General features: G+C 48.0%; 1 protein-coding gene across 5 annotated transcripts in view; it reads right to left on the bottom strand.

Annotated features, from left to right (window-relative positions):
- Window positions 1-7169: 7169 nt before the first annotated feature.
- The window catches only part of LOC100192466 (uncharacterized), a 38875-nt gene continuing 25540 nt past the window's right edge, over window positions 7170-20504 (bottom strand). For 3 of the 5 annotated variants that reach the window (XM_008678250.4, XM_035966617.1, XM_008678251.3), the window contains 8 exons: window positions 11814-12068; window positions 11198-11344; window positions 9766-9858; window positions 9227-9346; window positions 8272-8382; window positions 8055-8180; window positions 7840-7932; window positions 7170-7605 (listed from right to left, as the gene is read on the bottom strand). In XM_008678250.4, coding sequence (XP_008676472.1) covers window positions 7525-7605; window positions 7840-7932; window positions 8055-8180; window positions 8272-8382; window positions 9227-9346; window positions 9766-9858; window positions 11198-11344; window positions 11814-12068 — 1026 coding nt within the window. In that variant the 3' untranslated portion in view covers window positions 7170-7524. 5 annotated transcript variants of the gene reach the window in all.

Here is a 20504-nt window from a genome sequence, read left to right as displayed (position 1 = left end):
ACTCTTCCCCAAGCTACTAAACAATGTCCTCCTCTGACCTCTTTCCTTCCACGCCAGAGAAAACCTTTTCTGATCTTGTCAATAGCTTTGAGCGAGGCTGTGGGTATGTCAACTGCCATGACTAGATATATAAGCATGCCAGTCATCACATACTGAACCTGCACTCTTCTGCCTGCCCTTGTCATGAGATCCGCTTTCCACCCAGAAAGTTGATCAGCCACTTTGTCAATAATGGGCTGCATCTGATTTTTGGACAGCTTTTTTAGAGACAAAGGCAGACCAAGGTATTTGCAGGGGAAAGACGAGAGTTCGCAGGGAAGCCAATCATTGAGGGTGACCAGCTCTTCCTGACCACATCGAATTGGATACACACTGCTTTTCTGAATATTAGTTTTTAATCCTGAAGCTTCTCCAAACAGATTCAGAATACCTAGAACAGTATGGATTTCACTCTCCCTTGGGTGGAAGAATAGAACTGCGTCATCAGCATAAAGTGAAATTCTATGCTGTAGTGGTTTGGAGGAGAGAGGCTGAAGCTGTCCCTCCTCATCCGCTTTAGCCACCATACATCCAAGGATGTCCATTACTAAAATAAAAAGCATAGGGGAGAGGGGATCCCCTTGCCGCAGTCCTCTCAAGTGGTGGATGGTGTGCCCCGGAACTCCATTGAGTAGAACCTATGTGGAGGCAGTTGCTAAAAGGCCACACAAGGTATCTCTCCAAATCTGCCCAAAACCCAATTGCTGGAGGACTTCAAGTAGAAAAGGCCAAGATACAGAATCAAAGGCTTTAGTGATGTCAAGCTTTAAAAGTACCCTTGGTTGGCCTTGCTGGTGAAGCAATCTAGCAGTCTGCTGGACCAACATGAAGTTGTCTTGGATGAAACGGCCTTTAATAAAGGCACTCTGCCTTAGAGACACTAGATCATGCAGTCGCTGGGACAATCTGTTGGCCATCAACTTGGTGACAAGCTTAGCAATGCTATGTACCAAACTGATAGGTCGAAAGTCTTTTACCTCCTCAGCCCCCTCCTTCTTAGGGATAAGGGTAACAAATGCAGTGTTAAGTCTCCCAAACTGCTGAAATTTTCTGCACCAAATTGCAGCAATAACAGCCATCACATCCCTTTTGATAATTGGCCAACAAACCTTATAAAATCTACCTGTGTACCCATCAGGCCCTGGAGCCTTGTCTGAAGGAAGCTGCATTATGGATTCCAGAACCTCATTTTCACCAATCTGCGCATCTAAATCAGACAGGTCATGTGAAGGTAGACCCAGGTAATCCAAATCAACAGTCAAGGATCTGTCCTCCTTGTAGCCCAGAAGCTTGAAATAAAACTCATCTACCGCTCTGGCCTTCTCGCCGTGGTCAGTGAATGTGTGCACCCCTGAAACAATCTTGGCAACAAAGTTCTTCCTTTGCCTGTGCCTAGCATGCATATGAAAAAGTTTGGAGTTGGCATCGCCTTCCTTAATCCAACTGATTCTGGACCGAAGGCGGGCAATAGTGCGCTTGAGGGAGGCAAGGGCTAAGGAATGCTTTTTAAGACCTCTCAAGAGCCATACCTCCAATGGTGACAAGAGTCGAGAGTCTTGGGCGATCTCCAACTGATGAAGAATTTCTCTAGCAAGTGCCAACTGGGAGGACACATGGCCAACCTTCTTAGCACTCCATCCCTGCAGAGCCTTGGCAGTTGATTTCAATTTCAGATCAAATGTCAGGAAAGGGCAGCTTCTTTCACTAACTGAATTCCAAGCTTCCGAAACTACATCTTGGAACCCTTCCAATTTTGGCCAAAAGGATTCAAAATGAAACCGACGCTTGCCAGAACACATACTGTTAAGCCCAAGAATCAGTGGGCAGTGATCTGAGTCCTCTGAAGCAGCACTTTGAAGGAGATGGTTAGGAAACAGTGCATCCCAATCAGTAGTGCATAGAACTCTATCCAGTCTGACCAGTGTTGGTGAAGTTTGATGGTTAGACCACGTATATTTGCGACCAACAAGGGGAGTATCAATCAGGCCAACATCATTGATAAACTTTCTGAAACGACCCATCATAGATCTATTAATATTATCATTATTCTTGTCTTCAGCCTTGTAGATGAGATTAAAATCTCCCACAATTACCCAAGGCTCAGAGCAGATGCTTCTGATATGCCTCAACTCTTGGAGAAAAAGGATCTTTTCAGTATTACTTTGAGGTCCGTAGACACAGGTCAGCCACCAAGACTGCCCAGTAATTCTCTGAAATTGCAAGGAGATACTATAAGAATCCACTCTGTTAAGCCCTGTCACCTTGATATGCTTTTTCCATGAAATCAGAATTCCCCCACTAGCACCATCTGATGGCAGCATTATATACTGATCAAAATCTGCTCCCAAAATAGTCAGGATCTTTCCTCTGCTGATTTCCTGCATTTTTGTTTCCTGAAGACAGATAACGTCTGCACCACAAGCATCAATGCACGTTCTAACAGAACATTGTCTAGATGCAGAATTGAGACCCCTTACATTCCAGCTCAAGATTTTTTTTGGATCCATTACAAACCACTTACATCAGCGACCTCTAAACGACAATTTAACAGGCACTAATGCCAACACTGGTACTACCCAACTTGAGATCATCTGGCACCACCCATCCAAAAAAGGACGCCAGCGCCTCAATATGTGAAACAGGAAGTTCAGTGGAGAACACTTTCAGATAGTCTTCTCTGGCCTGCTGGGTGACTGCCCCAGGGTCCCCAATTACTTTCAAGGCCTGCATGACTTTCTTTGTGGTTCTTGAAGATAAGTCCATCTTGTCAAATTCAACTCCCACGCCAGCAATTCGACGGCTGCGGCGTGGGATAAATTCTGCAATTTGGGCATTTTTCAACGTCATAAAAGGGGGGTCCCCTGGTGTTGCAAGAAGGCCTGAGATCTTTTTGGAAAGTTTATCAAGGAATTGTTTGTTCATGGGCTGTGAACTGTTTGTTTGGGTCTCCTGTAAAGCTGACTGACTATCTTCAGTAGTAACTGCCAGGCTGACCTCTCGCGCCGTGGGCACTGCATTTTCATCAGTATCAATCCCGCACGTCCCAGAAGCGTTTGGCCCACTCCGTTCTTCATTCAAGTTTCTAGATTTGTCCCTACTGTTGAATCGTTTTCGTGAGTATACCACCAGCTTCTTGAATGATTGACGGTCCCTAATTAGCAGCGTCCTTGGAAGTTCATTGCCAGTAGTGCAGTGACTGGGTTGGGGTAACAATTTCCTGGTTGAGGACTTCCGTTCACTGTACGAAGCATCAGGAGCACCCAGAGTCAAGGTTGTCCGCACAACCTTAGTAAGGTACACTTGATGGGTGAGGTCCGTCATAGCCCATTCCACCGGGTCAGCCACAAGATCATCCTGGCGCGGTGACATCAGGTATCGCAGTTCTTCATCCAAAAGTCCCAAAGGCCCATTAGCTTGGGGCGAATCAGTCCGGTCCCCCTCCAGCGGCCCAGCGGCAGCTAACTGATACTGGGGCGAGGCTGACCTCGACTGATTCAGCGACCCAACAGCCAGTGTCCCCTTGGTTCTGTCCCCATCAATAAAGGAGTCAGTTCGGACCCCAATGTTGCTTGCCTCATTAACCAACTGTCTGCACTGCTTCCATGAAGGGGATGGCGACTCCTGGGTTTTTTCCTCCGTTATGAAGGAGTTGGCCCAAGCATCGAGCTGTACGTCAATTAATTGGGCAGCGCATGCATCAATGATCGGCTGGAGCTGCGCGTCATTTACTTGGGCAGCGCACGCATCAGTGAACGGCTGGCTGCATATCCGCCTGGAGGAACCCGAGGTGCCACCGACCAGCTGCATTTCCCTCTCACCTCCCCAGGTCGGGAAGTCATTAAGGGGCTGCAATGAAGGTTGTTCATTAAATCCCGAGGCGCCTGAGCCTGTGCATGTCCTTTCAGCTTCCTCAACCAAGCACAGCGCCCTACTCCTTCCAGACACAAATTGGGCGCCTATCCGAAGGTGAACAGATTCCCTTGGTGGCTGAGGTGGAAGGCGGCGCTGCTGGGAGTTAGCTGGATCGCTGTCATCTTCTTCATCACACTGGCCATCATCAGAGGAAGGGGATAGAGTGTCAGTGTTATTGGTCAACTGAAGGGCCACCGGTGACACTGTCATAAAAATGTTGTATGTCAGACACCGTTTCTTCTGTTCATCAATGCCCGGCTCGACGATATGAAGTTCCATTTCCGAATGCAGTCGTTTTGGATCAAAACACCAGGCGCGTAGCAGAAATGATGTTCCTGAATCCCTTAACAGTTCCAAAACCCAGCACGAATCCTGTAGGAGCATTTTTGCCGTGGAGAGATCCCAAGCATGTGCTGGAATTCCTCGAATTTCAATATCAACCAGTGCCGCCATAGACGTCGTCGAGGCGTGTGAGAATCTCGTCCATCTTTTAAAGCTGAGAGAAAATCCAGGGCCTCTGAAAGGTCTTCCTTCATTAAGAATTTGGGTCGCTGTGTGTTCATCAGGCAGGAATAATAGGAAATCCTCTGGCGTGGCCTGCTGGATAGACATGTCAGCAGGGCTGATGCCAAAACATCGCGCCAATTCCTCAATCACCTCTTCCCCGCGAACCGTCGGCCTGGTGCCAACCACCGAAACAAACAAGGCTCTCCGAAGAGCAGCTTCCTTTCTTGCCAGATCAGCGGAGAACTCTAGGACGCAGGAAGGTTTCCGAGGCAAGGTGATCCGGACAGCATCAGGAGGATTGGGGTGTGGCTGACTTAGCCCCGAATTCAGTCCCGAGCTGCCTTTCCCGCGCTTTGAACGTCTTCTCTTCTTCTTCATACGTCCCTCAGTCGGATGCATGTCCCCCTGTGCTCCTTTCTCCACTACTAAGGAGTTCACTGGAGGGGAGAGTCTTCGCCAAACTGGGGGCTTGCGCTGAACGGCTGGACGATCCATCGTCGGTGGACCAGAAGTGTCCTCACCAGACAGACGCAGCCACACCGGAGTACGATCGCCACTAGAGCCCAAACGCTGCCACACCGACTTTCGCCCAGCTTCCGGCAAGGAGCACCTTGCCGCTTGATGGGGGTTTTTAAGCTGATACCCTCGGTTTTGCTGGTGTACTCACTTTTACCCTTCCAATGCTATAGAACAGAAGGGCAAAATTGAGCAAAAAATACAAATAAGGGTAAAAGTGAGGGCATCAGCAAAACCGAGGGCACCAGCTTACAAAAACCATATATAAAGGGGTACGACCGATTGAGAAACCTCGAACACATTCCAATCGAATATATCTACTTTATTTACCTTTCCTGCCTTAAGAGTAGATATAACTTAGTTCTAGTTGTAGCCTTCTGCATATCCACCTCCACCCCTATTCGACTCTATGTCGTCTAGATCCATCCTGTGGTGGCCTGTCGACTTCAGGACGACCCTATGATCTTTACCCCTCTTGAGGGCAAGCTCTACTTCGTCTACTTCAATCAAGATCTCTTCCTTGAATTGATCTCTTAATTCCTAGGTATCTCTACGTCATTTGGGGACGCCCAGGTGACCTGCTGACCCGAAGCACCCTAAGGTCTCTCCTCGGGGGACGAGATCTAGGTCCTACGAGGAGAAGACCCTGCGTCATTGCGGACCGCCCGGACTGCGCGCAAGGAAGAAGTCGTTCCTGCCGCCAGATCACGAACTGTCCGGCTTAGAGTCGCGGACCATCCGCGCCCCCGCAGCGAGCACCACCAGGCGACCCGGTGACCCGTCGCAGACCGCCACCACTGTTCACCTCGCGGAGCCGAACCTAAGGTATTGCTCATCACGAGAAGGCTCTAGGGTTCGTTGCTGTTTGGTTCCAAATAGGTGGTGACCATCATAAAAGTGTTGTCTCACCTTCAAGATAACCACTTTATTCGACCCTACATCATATAAAGGTGTAAAGTACCGTCAGTTGGTTCATTATAGTGTTTGGTGACAAAAAGACGCCAACAGTACTAAAACCGTGATCTATCGTGTCGATGTTACTCGACTCGGTGTCATAAAGGAAATAGTGATCTATCATGTCGACGTTACTCGGCTCGGCATCATAAGAAATAGATTGAGGTGCAATTAAAGTATGCTTTTGGTGTTTAATGGTCAATATGATTATTTAGGCTAATATTATTTGCTAGTGCTTAAATATAGTTCAAACGATGCACAAGTAGACTTAGGAGTGATTAATAATTTAAGCAAGACATAAAAATACCCGGTCGTAGCCTTCCATATAATGTTAAGAGATTGAAACACACTCTGCAACGGTCCAACCGGAGAGTGGCGTACAGGACATCATAATCCGAGAGCGGATAAGGCATAGGGAGGAGATTTTTTAACGAAGTCAAAAAATTCGCCTCTAAGAGGAATCGAGCCGAGCCTAGATCTTGATGTGCTACTTATTGGATGTGCTACTTAGAAACCTTAACCACTAGCCTATCGATATTGTACGAAAAAGAGCAACTGTAGGCAGGTGTGCGTCGGTTAATGAACACCTGATATATCCCATACATCCACACCAGATAAAGTAATCAGAAAGTTTGTAGCATGAGTTGGAGAACATCATAAGTACTAGACGTATCTGGTGGTATACCGAATACCGGTCTAGCTGACGTTGACAAACTAAACACATCTGGTGGGTGTATCAAATATTTTTGGTGTTTGCACATAAAATCTACGGTGTTATATTTAGTTTGTAAGCTATTTATATCCCTCTTAGCTGGCCATTTGTGAGGTGTGAGAGTTGAAAAACATATCTAGTAAGTTGATGATAAATTCATATTAGCTTTAGACACTCAAGTGTTTAAAAAATCACTCAGTGACTAGTTTACATGCTTTGCTAGTGCTTAAGTTAGGTAGACTATTTCTATATGCATTTGCTCTAGATTTATACCTAGTGTTTAGCGAGATTTTTATACCTCAAACCATTTGGTGCATGAATGTACCATTCAAGTTATACTAGTAGCTTGTAGTTATATTGGGATACTTTACCATATACTCTCTCCGATTTTGCTGTTTAGTTCAAACTTGAACTGCACAGCGACAAATATTAAAAAACAGAGATAGTATTATTTAATTTATTTAAAATAAGGTGCTCTGCTTCTGTTCAAGATCATCCACGCCAAATTTCTATAGTCCACACGCGTATCTTCTATCCTGGCCACTCTAGATTAGCCTGATTTATTATTATATGAGTTCCGTAAATCTGTCTGAACAAGCTAATGTAAAAAAAACAATATTTCCCCTCTAAACTGTCCAAGGTTCTGGGCCTTCTGGCTACAATCAAGCACCTCGAACAGGAACCGAGCTGTTGGCTATACACAACATTCGACGCAGAACACAGACCAAACAACTAGTACAAACAGAGCTACAACTACAAATCTAGTCAGGGTGGCCCGAGCCCGACAATGGTTGTGCAACGGACCAGAAAAGAATCAAAATTGACTATTCTATCGAAGAAACCTAAATGAACTCTCCTGCTAGACGATGGGTTGTGAGGAAAATTCAGTACATTCCTTTGAAAACCGGGCTTGTTCTGCAGATGCTGGCTCCATGTTCCTCGTATTCCTCCTTTGTGTGGCAGAACTGCATGAGAAAAGACAGATCACTTAGATTTCATTCGCACAAAAAGAATTCACGAGGAATAATTGTATTCATAGCTCAGTTATAACACTGCTTTAAAGTGTTACGAAAGAACAAGCATCGCAATTCACCGCGTTTTATTGGCATTATAAGTTCAGATCAGATAGCAGAAATACAGGCATGATTACTGAAGATTGCCAGTTTCTCGAGGCCCCTGGAATGACAAGCGGCACGTACCTCAAAGAATTCAGGGTTAGATGCAGCTACTGACCCCCCGAACCAAACTGCATAACTCTGGATTGGATGGGCAACCACGTTGACTTCAATAGGCTGACGACAGGGAAAAATGTCAAATTAAATGACAGTACAAAGAAAATAAAGTTACTCACATGTAGACTATCGACTACAACAGTACATTAAATGGGGATTGAGAATCAATCATCTGTACTTACTCTCACTTCCACACGATGACGGGCATTAGTCGCAGCAACACGGTCATCCACTATCTTCTTTATATCAGTTTGGAGTCTCTTGTGGAAGTCTTTAAACATGGTAGATCCACCAGATAATACTATATTCTGCAAAAAAGTAGAATTCTGATAAAATGTCACTGCATTCACAAATATCACTTCCCATCTTAGATATCCATGCAGAGTTTGAAGAAAGCACCTTGTACAGAGCTCTCCTTGTGTCAATTGGTGCAGACTGAACACAGTTATCAATCAACTCAGGTAAAGGAGTGGAGAAGTCGGCAGAGTAAATCTCAGGATTGAAGAAGATCTGCATTTGTTGCTAGATGATTAGAGACGCACACCAAATTCTGACTTCTTAAAAAAAATCATGACCAACTGAAAACAAGTTAAAAGTTTATTCTAACAAAAAGGTTAAATACCAACAAAATTAAACTCAAGGCAAAACAAACGTATAATTTCCATCACGTAATAACCTTTTCAAGATATATTTGATAATAGCCATTTATTAGTGCCAATTTCATACATCTGATGTAAGGTAACAATTCTGAACTACTACAAAATCTTATTGATATCACTTAACAGTGTAGAATGATGCACACCGTAGTATCCCATTGGAGGTAGAGACCAATGTTTATACAGTATCTACAAGGAGGTAATGAACAAAAATAGTGCCAAAGGTTAAGACAGTTCCAGAGAATAATAGCAATTGACAACTATTCAATTTTGTGGATGAACCGAGGAAACCATGATCTCAGTTCATAAATAGTAGCAGATCTATATGCCAAAGGATGCTTTATAAGTATGCAAGACAGTCATTCACAACTCTACATCTATAAATCCAATCATTGATGTGAACTCTGGTGATAACAATTTAGCAATTCAACATAATTTCACTGTGTGAACCATCAAACTTACTAATTTCTTTCCGTTGGAACTCCCCACTTTTCTGGGAATTAAATGTCCTTTTACTGTAAATCTTAAAGAATTTAAAATCATTCTTCAAGCTGATCATGCTTGGGATTTGGGAACATAACTTCAAGGTAACTCAAAAGATGATTACTGGCCATAATATTATACCATTTTGGATGAATAGTTTGGGAACAAAAAAACTAAAACTATTTGTAGTTTTGATGACAGAAATAGCAATAAACCTCTGGCCCAAGAAAGCGTTCATATCCAATGTCAATTGTATATGGGACCCCCGTCTTTGGTTTAACAGCTGACCAATGTTTGATGTACTTATCAGGCTTCTTGTCATGCTTCTTGAACTCCTGAAATTGTAATGGAGATGCATAAGAATCTAATCTTTTATTTGTTTAACATAGATGCCTACTGTATGGCCTCTTGCTGGAAGTGATACTTATATCAAACTTGCCACATATATATTTGTGAAATAAAAAAATGTATAAATTAATCTACATGGTGAGAACTGAGAAGCTGAAGACCAAAAGGTATATACAGTCATTGTTAAGCAACACAAGCAAACATAAAACAACATTACACAGATTCTCCAACCAGGTCAAAAGTAGTATTTACATACAGGCATGTTTAACTTCATTAGGAGGACTTCAACTCCCATTAAACAATTTTACTAGCTGTGTTTAACTTCATTAGGGAGACTTCACTTCCCATTAAACAATTTTCCTAGTTGTGATGAGTTGAAGACCAATGAATAATAAAAAGGCAATACCTTGACAATGTCTGAACAAGTATAACAATACACTTCTTTCACTTTACGAGATATATCCAAAGAATCCTCAGGTGCCAAAAGCTCACCTCTTTCCTGCATAACCGCCAGATGACACTATTCAATAACAGCATTTATAAGGTAATATACCATCAGCAGGACAGAATTCATGCGCATGAGAAAATCCATCCGGATTTTACATGGGACCACAAGAGAATACCTCAAAAGTAAAAGTAAAATATTGGGAGCATAAAGGACTAATACCAATCAGTACAGCTCTAATTGTGAATATGGTTTATGTTCACGGTGGTTCTGCAGTCAGATGCTGTTTCTCACCGGGTGACTAACCATGGTAATATGAGAATTCCCCATTTTCATGTAAACATTCCCAATCACACAATAATAATCAAGGATAGGATGGCATTCAAATACTATGTACTCCCAACGTTCCAAATTATAACCCGTATTGTTTTTTCTAGGTACATAGCTTTTGTTATGTATCTAGACATAGCATATATCTAGGTCCGTAACAAAAACTATATATTTAGAAAAGCTAACTACTTATAATTTGAAACAAAGGGAATAATGAATAGTGTACCATTCAATTTATTCTAGAAGAATGGCCAAAATAACAAGTATGCTGATGTTATCAGTGTTACTGATTGAATTTCTAGTAATAATATATGCTCTGCAACTAACACTTTGAAGGGTCAAAACTTGATTTCCTGAGACAAGGTTGGCTAACATTTTTAAGATATTGCCATTACCAATAATGGATTAATATAACATAAATCAGTAAGAGCTATGCTAATCCATCCACACATTATCTCTGTACATAAAACAAGAGTAATACTAGCATTAAGAATAACAAGCAATCCAGCAAAATATATCTGGGGTTTGACCCAATATACATTCACTTGTGGACTTACCACATGAGCGGATTCAGGATAGAGATTCATAGATGTTACTAGTGTTCAAAAGCATCATTATTGATCTTGTTTTTTATCAACAACATTTTAGCCTGGGATTTTAAATATCCACTGTTTTCCAGTACAAACACCAAAATAGCCTGCTTTTGCCCATGTTTCAACGCAACAGGCAGCATTCCCACCGACACTGACCAATCTACAATCTTATCTAATAAACAATCTAATTGAGCCATCCAGATTAATATTATCGCATTTTACAATACTTGATGTCGGCATCCATAAAACTCAATCATTAGATTTTTCCTATGCAAAGCAACCCTATTGAAACAATACGTACATATGTATGCTTGGTAAAAAAATACCTCAACACCAAGCTTATTATACTGCTAAAATAGACCTTTAATTTAAGAGCACGGAACCAGAGATAGCGGCCCTATTTACGAACAATATGAGAAATTTTGCATCTGAATGTAATCACAACAAAAAAATTGGAGAGCATGATGTACCTGTAAAAGTTGCGAAATAAACTGGGTTACATCACTTCCGGAAGAAGGAAAAGACTTTATGCTACTCCCAATTACATAGCCATTTACAACTGGCACGATTTGTGGAGCTCCATCCCCAATATCAACTACTACTCCTGTCATATCAGACTGACAAAGTATATTGGCCAGAGTTAATGAGAAGCAATGTGCCCTACCACAGAATTTATAGGAATTAAATGAAAAAAGGTCACGAGATTGGAACAATTTTTTTTTCTCGAAACACGCAGGAGAGCTGCGTGTAAATTATATTAAGAAAGAGAAAGGTCTGAGAACAGTGATTGCTAGTAACTACAAATGCCTTCCATCAATCATGAGTTCCAGAATTTGACAAACAACAGATTATATATAAATTATATTGCTGACTTTTTTAAGCCACATAATGATTCAAAAAAACTTATATAATGTAAAGGGGTAGCCAACCTTTGTGAGGACATGCAATCACTACAATAACTTTACATGTTCCATTTTCAAATAAATAAATAAATAAATAAAAGCAATGAATGTCAATCAAGAAGGTGTGGATTATGCAGTAACAAATACTTGGTAAAGCACAATAGGAGGTATTTTCATAACCAACCCTGGTATCGGAATCGTCATCAGAAAGACTTTTCAGATATGCATATCCAGCAGAAAGGCTGAGGACAGATTGAACAGAAATATATAATCCAGGGACATTGAAGGTCTCGAACATTATTTCTCCTGTACATTCACGACTTTCAGGTGTACTAACAGGACTATCCGTAAGAAGGAAATAGTGCTCTTCGGGATTGCAACGTAGATAATTGAAAATACATTGCTGCCAAAATCTCTCCATTGTATCCCAGTCATAAACCTGCAAAACAGAAAAGAGGATAAGGCATGTGGAGGTAGAACTGCAACTATTAATCTTAACTACTTGGGGCTGCCCTCTCATAACCTGGAGGATTTGGACTTGCCAATTACAGAAAAAGAAGTCCTTGAAGCCATTAAAAAGCTGCCATCTTACAAAGCTCCTGGACCAGATGAGTTCACAGGAAGATTTTACAAGGCTTGCTGGCCTACTATTAAGGAAAGTGTGATGCAGATGCTTGCAGCTATTTGGGACAGGAAATTTGGCCACTTTAGCAAGTTAAATTCAGCTCTTGTTATCCTTATTCCAAAAAAGGAGGGAGCTGACCAGGTCAAAGACTTTAGACCTATTAGTTTAGTTCATAGCATGGCCAAGCTAGTCACTAAAATTCTAGCTAACAGACTGGGGGATAAGCTACAAGCTATGGTCTCTCAAAGGCAGAGTGCATTTATTAAAGACCGGTTCATCCAAGACAATTTTATGATTGTGCAGCAAACTGCCAGACTCCTCCATCAGCAAAGACATGCAAGAATCCTTTTGAAGCTTGACATCACTAAAGCTTTTGACTCAGTATCCTGGCCATTCCTCCTCGAAGTGTTTCAAAAACTGGGGTTTGGGCAGATTTGGACAGATGTTTTGAGTGGACTGCTATCTACCCCGTCCACACAAGTGATGCTTAATGGAGTAGCTGGTGAAAAAATTCAGCTTAAAAAGGGTTTAAGGCAGGGAGACCCCCTCTCACCTATGTTGTTCATACTAGTCATGGACGTGCTAGATTGGTTAGTCTCAAAAGTTGAACTGGAAAATCTGTTGTAGCCCTTGTCCTCTAGGCCTTTGCAACACAGAGTGTCCTTGTATGCTGATTATGTGATCATGTTCTTGCAACCAAAAGAATCTGATATACAAATTGTACTCAAAATCTTAGAGATTTTTGGAGAAGCTTAAGGGTTGAAAACCAACATTCAAAAAAACAATGTGTATCCAATTAGATGTGGGGAAGAAGTGGTAACCCTTCAAGAGCTACTTCCATGTAAGATCTCTTCTTTCCCCTATAAATATCTTGTTCTGCCTCTGTCTCTGAGCAAGCTATCCAGAAATCAAACTCAAAGCATAATTGACAAGATAGTTGACCAGCTCCCTGGGTGGAAAGCTAACTTGATGACTCGAGCTAGAAGAAAAGTGCAAGTTCAATATGTTATGACAGGAATGGTCATCTACCTTGCAATGACGGTGGACTTACCTCCAAGAGCTCTCAAGGATATTGATAAATTAGAAAAGAATTCCTTTGGCGTGGAAGAAAAGAAGTCAGAGGGGGACACTGTCTGGTGGCTTGGGGAAGAGTGTGCAGGGCCAATTGAGTTTGGAGGCCTAGACATTTTCAGCCTTAAGGAGCTAGGATGGGCTCTGAGAATGAGATGGTTATGGATGGCTAAAGTGGAGCCTGTAAACCTTGGGCAGGGCTCCAATGCATTTTCCTTCAAAGGTGAAATCCTTCTTCCATGCTGCCATCCACACGGAAATTGGCAATGGATGTTCGACACTTTTCTGGGAAGATAGATGGATACAGGGAAGAAATGTGAAGGACATTGCTCCCAGACTGCTGGCGGCTGTGACAATGCGAATTCAAAACAGTAGAACTGTCCATACAGCTCTAGCAAATAGAAGTTGGTTGAATGACATTGTCGGAGAGGGAAATCTCCGGCCGGGTGGTGGAATGCACCCGCCCTAATCCTAAGATGAGGAGGGGGCTTAAGCGTTTTGCCTGTTGGTAGATGAACGATGAACTCAAGAACACGCAAGAGTTTTAGAGTGGTTCGGGCCGCCAGAGCGTAACACCCTACTCCACTGTGTAATGTATTGAGCTTGTTTGAACTTGTGAGCCTGAGCTAGGTCTAAGTGTGCTTGAGTCTCCCTTTGTAACGTTGCATGCCTCCCCTTTTATAGCTCAAGGGGGGGCGCGTACAAAGGTGCTGAGCCCCGACATGTGGGCCCAGAAATATAATGGTTGTAATACTTGGAGTTGCTGGAGCAATCTTCTTGTACCCTGACATCCGCGATCTGCGTGGTATTGGCGTGCAGGGGAAGCTTCCCTGGCAATGCATAAGCAATGGTGGACACAATGCACCTTGCAGCACGAGCGTACTGTTTGGCAATGGACTGGACAGGCACGCCGCCTGCAGGATGGCCTGGACGCCGCTGCCAGCTGAGTGGACAGGTCACAATAAATGCCGAGGCGGCACATCGCCTGTCAGCAGAGTGGGCAGGCGGCGCGTCCTCTCCGCAATAAATGCAGAGACCGCGCGGCCCAGAGGCCTTACGTCAGGCTCCGCCCGCTGGCTTACGTCACGGGCAACAAGCCACGTGGCAGCATCGGGTCTCCGCCTGAGCGGGGAGCGCAAGCGCACAGGATAAAGTCTGGACACGTGTCAGTACCGGACCCTTACTTAGGCCAGGGTATCCCCTGCCCCGGGACCTCGCTGTGGGTGGCCTGGACCCCGCTCAGAGGGGTCCGGGCCTCACCCAAGGGGTCCGGCATGCTTGCATGGGAGCCCTGGGCCATACTCGGAGATCCAGGTAGTGAGTATAGGGGTCCGGTGCCTTCTTGAGGAGGTCCGGACCTACTGAGGGTATCCTGGAGTATACCACCTTTTCCGGCCACGTGGCAGCCCCGGAGCTGCCCATGCGAAAAGGTTGGGTGTTGTTTTCCCGCGCAACTAGGGATAGTTGCGCGGGCACCGTGTCTTTAATGCTGTAGTAAGGGGTACCCCTGATTCAGGGTACCGACAGTGGCCCCCGGACCCGCCTCAGGGGAGGGTACAAGCCTACAGTTGGGGCCAAAGCTTGATCGGCGATTGGCGCGCCGCTTCCGTGCGCTTGCTGACATAATTATTGTCAGTCCGCCTTCAGTCACGTCAACCACCATGCCTATTCCCGCGGCTAACTGGCCCGTGACCTCCGCACTCGATGGTTTTACTGGGCCACGCGCGGGGTGCCTCGGTACCGCTGCGTTGATTTTGAAATTTCACCTTTACTGTCTTCTACGGCAGCCCCAAGGAGGCGCGGTATTGGTGCGAGCGGTGGTTCGACTTCTCTGTACGCAGGGACCGGCGCCCAAGGAGGATGACTCGTGGGCCTAGGCCCCCGTGCCAGAGACTGGGCTGTCGGTTTCGGCGGGGGCGAAGAGGCGCACTACCGCAGGCAGTGGCGCGCTCTTCACGCGTCGGTTCTCCTTCTCCGCACACAGAATCTGGCGCGCTAGGTGCATGACATGTGGGCCTGGGCCCCCATGCCAGAGGTTGGACCGCTGGTTGCGGCGAAGACGAGGGGGCGCACTACCGTGGGACGGTAGCACGCTCCTTGTGCGGCGGTTCACCTTCTTGACCGTTGGTCGTGGCGAAGATGAAGGGGGCGCACTACCGCGGGGGCGGTAGCACGCTTCTTGTGCGGCGGTTCGCCTTCTTCGCACTCGAAGACCAGCGTACCAGCTGTATGACTTGTGGCACCGGGCCCCCGTGTCATAAGATGGATACCCCGGTGAGCATCGGGGGAGACTTCTCGCGACGTATCGAGGCGGGAGCGGGGGAGGCTGCCTTTAAAGAGGGGTTCATCCCTCGAGTAGCAGCCATGCCTTGCTTCTCTCCCACTCGCGGTGCCCTTTCGCCTCCGAGCTCTCTGCGCCCCTTTGCCTTCAAGGTCTCTGCTTTGCGTTGTTGTAGTTTGCCATGGCTTTGTAAGTTCATCCCGAGCATGCCCAGACTGAGTGAGTGCTCGACATGGTATACCGCTTGCTTGGATGGGATGCGCCGGCGTTCGGCGGAAGGATTTGCGTCGGCGCCACACCCTGGTGAACTTGCCGTTGGAGAGTTCGTGCCTTTTGTCCTCCCCAGCGGGTTGGTGCTGCCGGTCTTGTCTTTCCTCTGCTGGAGGTGTGCGGCCTTGTGGGAGCGGCGCTCTTCCACCGGTGCTTGGCTTCAAGGATGTTCATCAACCTCGCGGTGGTGGAGAGCGAGCTGAGCCGCGGCTCCGCCTCCCATATGGGCTGGTGACCCGCCTCTTCCTCCAGCATTCGGAGGAAAAGGATGATCACCAGCCTTGTGAAGGAGGCAAACTTCGGCTACGCGGTCCCGGCCAGACCGCAAGCACCGCCTGCCGCCGTGCTCCCAGCTCCATGGCTTGGATGGTCTTGTCCTCACCCCCGTAGGAGGGCGGGGGCGAGGGCCTCTTTGCCATGGCGCGCACGCTGAGGTGGTCGCCACCGCTGGGGAGGCTGCCCGGCGCAGAGGTGGTCGCCTCCACTGGCGAGCCGCTCGGAGCAGAGGTGGCCGCCGCCGCTGGCGAGCCGTCGGTGCAGAGGTGGTCGCCTCCGCTGGCGAGCCGTCGGTGCAGAGGTGGCCGCCGCCACTGGTGAGGCTGCCCGGTGCAGAGGTGGTCGCCGCCGCTGGCGAGTCGCTCGGAGCTAGCTACCCACGCGACCCTACCGGTGTGGAGGTAGTTCATACCTGTAGAGTAGAGATGGAGCTAGGACTCCGCTTGAAGGCGGATGTAATACTTTTGCTTTTTGTAAGGTACTTTTGAGTACTATTTATCAAGCAGTATTAGCACTTATCTGTGTACCACTTGTCCCTGTTGTGTGTGGTGTAACCAATTCCTCCTTGGTACCTGGCCCCCCTGGGATGTAGGCTCGACTTGTCGAGGCTGTAGACCAGCATACCTAAGAAAGAGTTGGCAATGGCCCCTAGGAGGTAGCCTCGACTGGGACCTAGGCCTGCACACAGCTTCGGCTAGGGAGCATTAGTAGTACACCCGCAGGGCCCGTCATCTGACACTAGCCATCCTTTGATACATGCTCGGAACCTGCAGGGTCTAGTCTAGGAAGCCAAGTTGTGCGTACGGACCCCCTGGATGGTGGTTCTAGATACTAGGACACCCGTCACAGAGTGGTGGAGCGTGCAGGCCCACGGTACGGGACCAGGCTGAGCGGCTACACGGCTCCGGACCACCCCAGGAGACAAGTGTTCATTCTCTAGTTCCGGACCCCAGGTTGCCGGACCCACAGGACTTATAGCTCCAAGTACTAGGGTACCCGTCACGGAGTGGTGGAGTGTGCAGGCTTTCGGGTACGGGACCAGGCTAAGCGGCCACACAGGCTCCGGACCACCCCATGGAACGGGCTCCCGTTCTTTAGAACCGGCCCCCAGGCTGTCGGGCCCTCCTGCTTTCGCAGAGAGGTCCTAAACTGCAAGCCTGGCTGTTCAATTCGGATGTCATCATGTCTAATGGAATGGGAACTGCTTGGGTGGGTTAGATAAAATAACATCCGGAAAACTGTAAGGTAGGACCATGGAGCAGTAGGATAAAACTATCATGGAGGCACATCTGAGAGGGTAAATCTTTTCTTTATAACCTGTCATGCATGGGTGCAGACCAACAGGCCGAGCTTATGAGGGCAGACCTCACCGGGCTGGCGTACACGTATGCGTTACCTAGTTACAAAAGGGAAAAAAAATTCGACCCCTCAGACTTGCTCCTATGGATAGAACTTACAGAGATGCTCCAGTGGTCAGGAAGAGGTACTCCTTCAGTCGCAACAAGATAGTCACCCCCGGGTCGACGTATTCCTGTCACCTTGAAGGGTCCTTCCTAGCTGGGGGCGAGTTGCGGAGCCCTTCTTGGTTTTGGTACTTGCCGTAGGACTAGGTCCCGACCCTGGGTTCCCATCTGCGTTTGATGACGGAGTCCTCGTCCTTGTGCGGTAGCCATTTCTGCATGGACTTGTCAGAAGCCTGGACCAGTGGAGAGTCCAGAAGGGTTTCCGGGGGAAGGCAGGCTTCAGCCCCGTAGACCAGGGAGTACGGGGTCCCTCCGGGGGTCTATCTAGTTGTCGCCACCGGAGTAGGAGTCTCCGGCGAAGACATCCTTCAGGTCCCCCTCGGGTGACTGATACCCGAGGTCCTGTTCAGCCGCGGCCACCTCGCCGTCGTCGACCCTTTCCTTGCCAGGTCGGCGACGAGGTGGGGAGCCGTCCTTAGAAGACTGCTCGCGCCGCTCGCTGACGCGTTTTGCGAGGTCGATGATCTCGCGACACTCCGCGGCGCTGTGGCGACCGTTGGGGTGCACAGGGCATGAGCCGCTGTTACCCCTCTGCGGCCGTGGGCGTTTGTTGCGGTCGCCCCGGCCCCCAGTCGCGGCTGCGACGACTAGGGCGGTGGACCGCGGCTTCTGGTGGTCGCGGTCCTTCTTCTTTTTCTTCTTACCGTCCTGGGGGATGGTACCCGAGCCACCCGTCTGGGTAACCCCGGTCTGCGGGGCCGAGTGCCATGCACGGCCCTCGGCGGCTCTGGCGCACTTGTCGGTCAGAGCGAAGAGAGTGGGGACAGTTTCCACGTCATGCGTGGCCAACTTCTCCAACATTTTCTCATCACGTACTCTCTAACGGAAGGCCGTGATGATGGAAGCATCGGAAATGCGAGGTATAGTACCTCGCACCTTGGTGAAGCGGGAGATAACGTCCGGAGAGTCTCCCCGGGCTCCTGCCTCACTGCATGGAGGTGGGCCTCCACACTGTGTTGCTGGTAAGCGCTGGCGAAGTTCGCAACGAACCGTGCGCAGAGCTCTTCCCAGGAGTAGATTGACCCTGGGGCGAGGTTCATGAGCCAAGTCCGGGCAGGCCCAGACAAGGCGACATGAAAATATGTCGCCATCACAGCGGTGTTTCCACCTGCTGCTGTGATAGCGGTGATGTACACCTACAGGAACTCCGACGGGTTTGACATACCGTCGTTCTTCTCCGGCAGGTGCGGCCGGAACTTGGATGGCCATGACGCCGCGCGGAGATGATCCGCGAGGGCGGCGCAGCCCACGCCGGCCAAAGGGACACCTGCTTGGGACCGGGTGTCCATTAGGGCCTGCGGTGCTACCGCAGCGAAGTCTTGATCGAGGTTGCGACCCTCGATGTTTTGCCGGCGCTCGCGCGCCCTCTCTAAAGAGACCCGGGTGTCCTCTCCCGCACGCCTGCGGTTGAGCTCTGCCCGGAGGTCGTCGGTCTGCGCGCCCCTTGCTGAGGGTGAGCGCACAGACGCCGTCGCCTCACGTTGGCGTCGGGATGACCGAGGCTTGGACCTGGTTGCGGTGGAATGTGCCATGCCGAGTAGCCGGTCGACGTCGTCGCGCCACTGCTTCATGGCCCCTGACGATGCCATGGAGCTTGGAGGGTGACGCAGCAACTCCCTAGCTGCAGACAATGCTCCCGGCGCCGTTCTCGACGGAGTCCGGGATGTCTGCGCAGTTGTATGCTGCTGTGCAGCGTGCACAGCAGCAGTGCCCGGCACAGGGCGGTTGGGAACCTGTGGCGTGGAAAAAACAGCTTCTTCCTCCACCACGAAATCCACTGAAGTCTCGGCGCGGTGCTCAACAATTTGCACCATCATGCTGAGCGAGAAAATAAGCAAAAACTAATGCCAAGCCCCCTACCTGGCGCGCCAAATGTCGGAGAGGGAAACCTCCGGCCGGGTGGCGGAATACACCCGCCCTAATCCTAAGATGAGGGGGCTTAAGCGTTTTGCCTGTTGGTAGATGAACGATAAACTCAAGAACACGCAAGAGTTTTAGAGTGGTTCGGGCCGCCAGAGCGTAACACCCTACTCCACTGTGTAATGTATTGAGCTTATTTGAACTTGTGAGCCTGAGTTAGGTCTAAGTGTGCTTGAGTCTCCCTTTGTAACGTTGCATGCCTCCCCCTTTTATAGCTCAAGGGGGGCGTGAAAGGGAATTAGGCTTACACCTATTTCCTAATTGATTTTGGTGGTTGAATTGCCCAACACAAATAATTGGACTAACTAGTTTTGCTCTAGTGTATAAGTTATACAGGTGCTAAAGGTTCACACTTAGCCAATAAAAAGACCAAGTATGGGGTTCAACAAAGAGAGCAAGGATAACCGAAGGCAACCTCTGGTCTGGCGCATCGGACTGTCCGGTGTGCCACCGGACAGTGTCCGGTGCACCAGGGGACTCCAAGTCAAACTCGTCACCTTCGGGAAAATTCAGAGGGGCTCCGCTATAATTCATCGGACTGTCCGGTGTACACCGGACAGTGTCCGGTGCCCAAGGGAAGAGCGGCCTCTGGAACTCGCCAGCTTCGGGAATCTGCTCCGCTATAATTCACCGGACTGTCCGGTGTACACCGGACTGTCCGGTGAGCCAGCGGAGCAACGACTATTTCGCGCCAACGGTCACCTGCAGGCGCATTTAATGCGCGCCAGAAGCGCGCAGAAGTCAGGCACGCGCCAAACGGTGCACCGGACAATCTACAGTACTTGTCCGGTGTACACCGGACAGCCAGGCGGGCCCAGAAGTCAGAAGCTCCAACGGTCGAATCCCAACGGCCTAGTGACGTGGCTGGCGCACCGGACTGTCCGGTGCACCATACGACAGTCAGCCACC

The sequence above is a fragment of the Zea mays genome, chromosome 4, assembly GCF_902167145.1.
Source record: "Zea mays cultivar B73 chromosome 4, Zm-B73-REFERENCE-NAM-5.0, whole genome shotgun sequence".
Taxonomy (NCBI): domain Eukaryota; kingdom Viridiplantae; phylum Streptophyta; class Magnoliopsida; order Poales; family Poaceae; genus Zea; species Zea mays.
The sequence above is the reverse complement of the archived record's forward strand: the minus strand, read 5'-3'. Positions and strand labels throughout refer to the sequence as shown.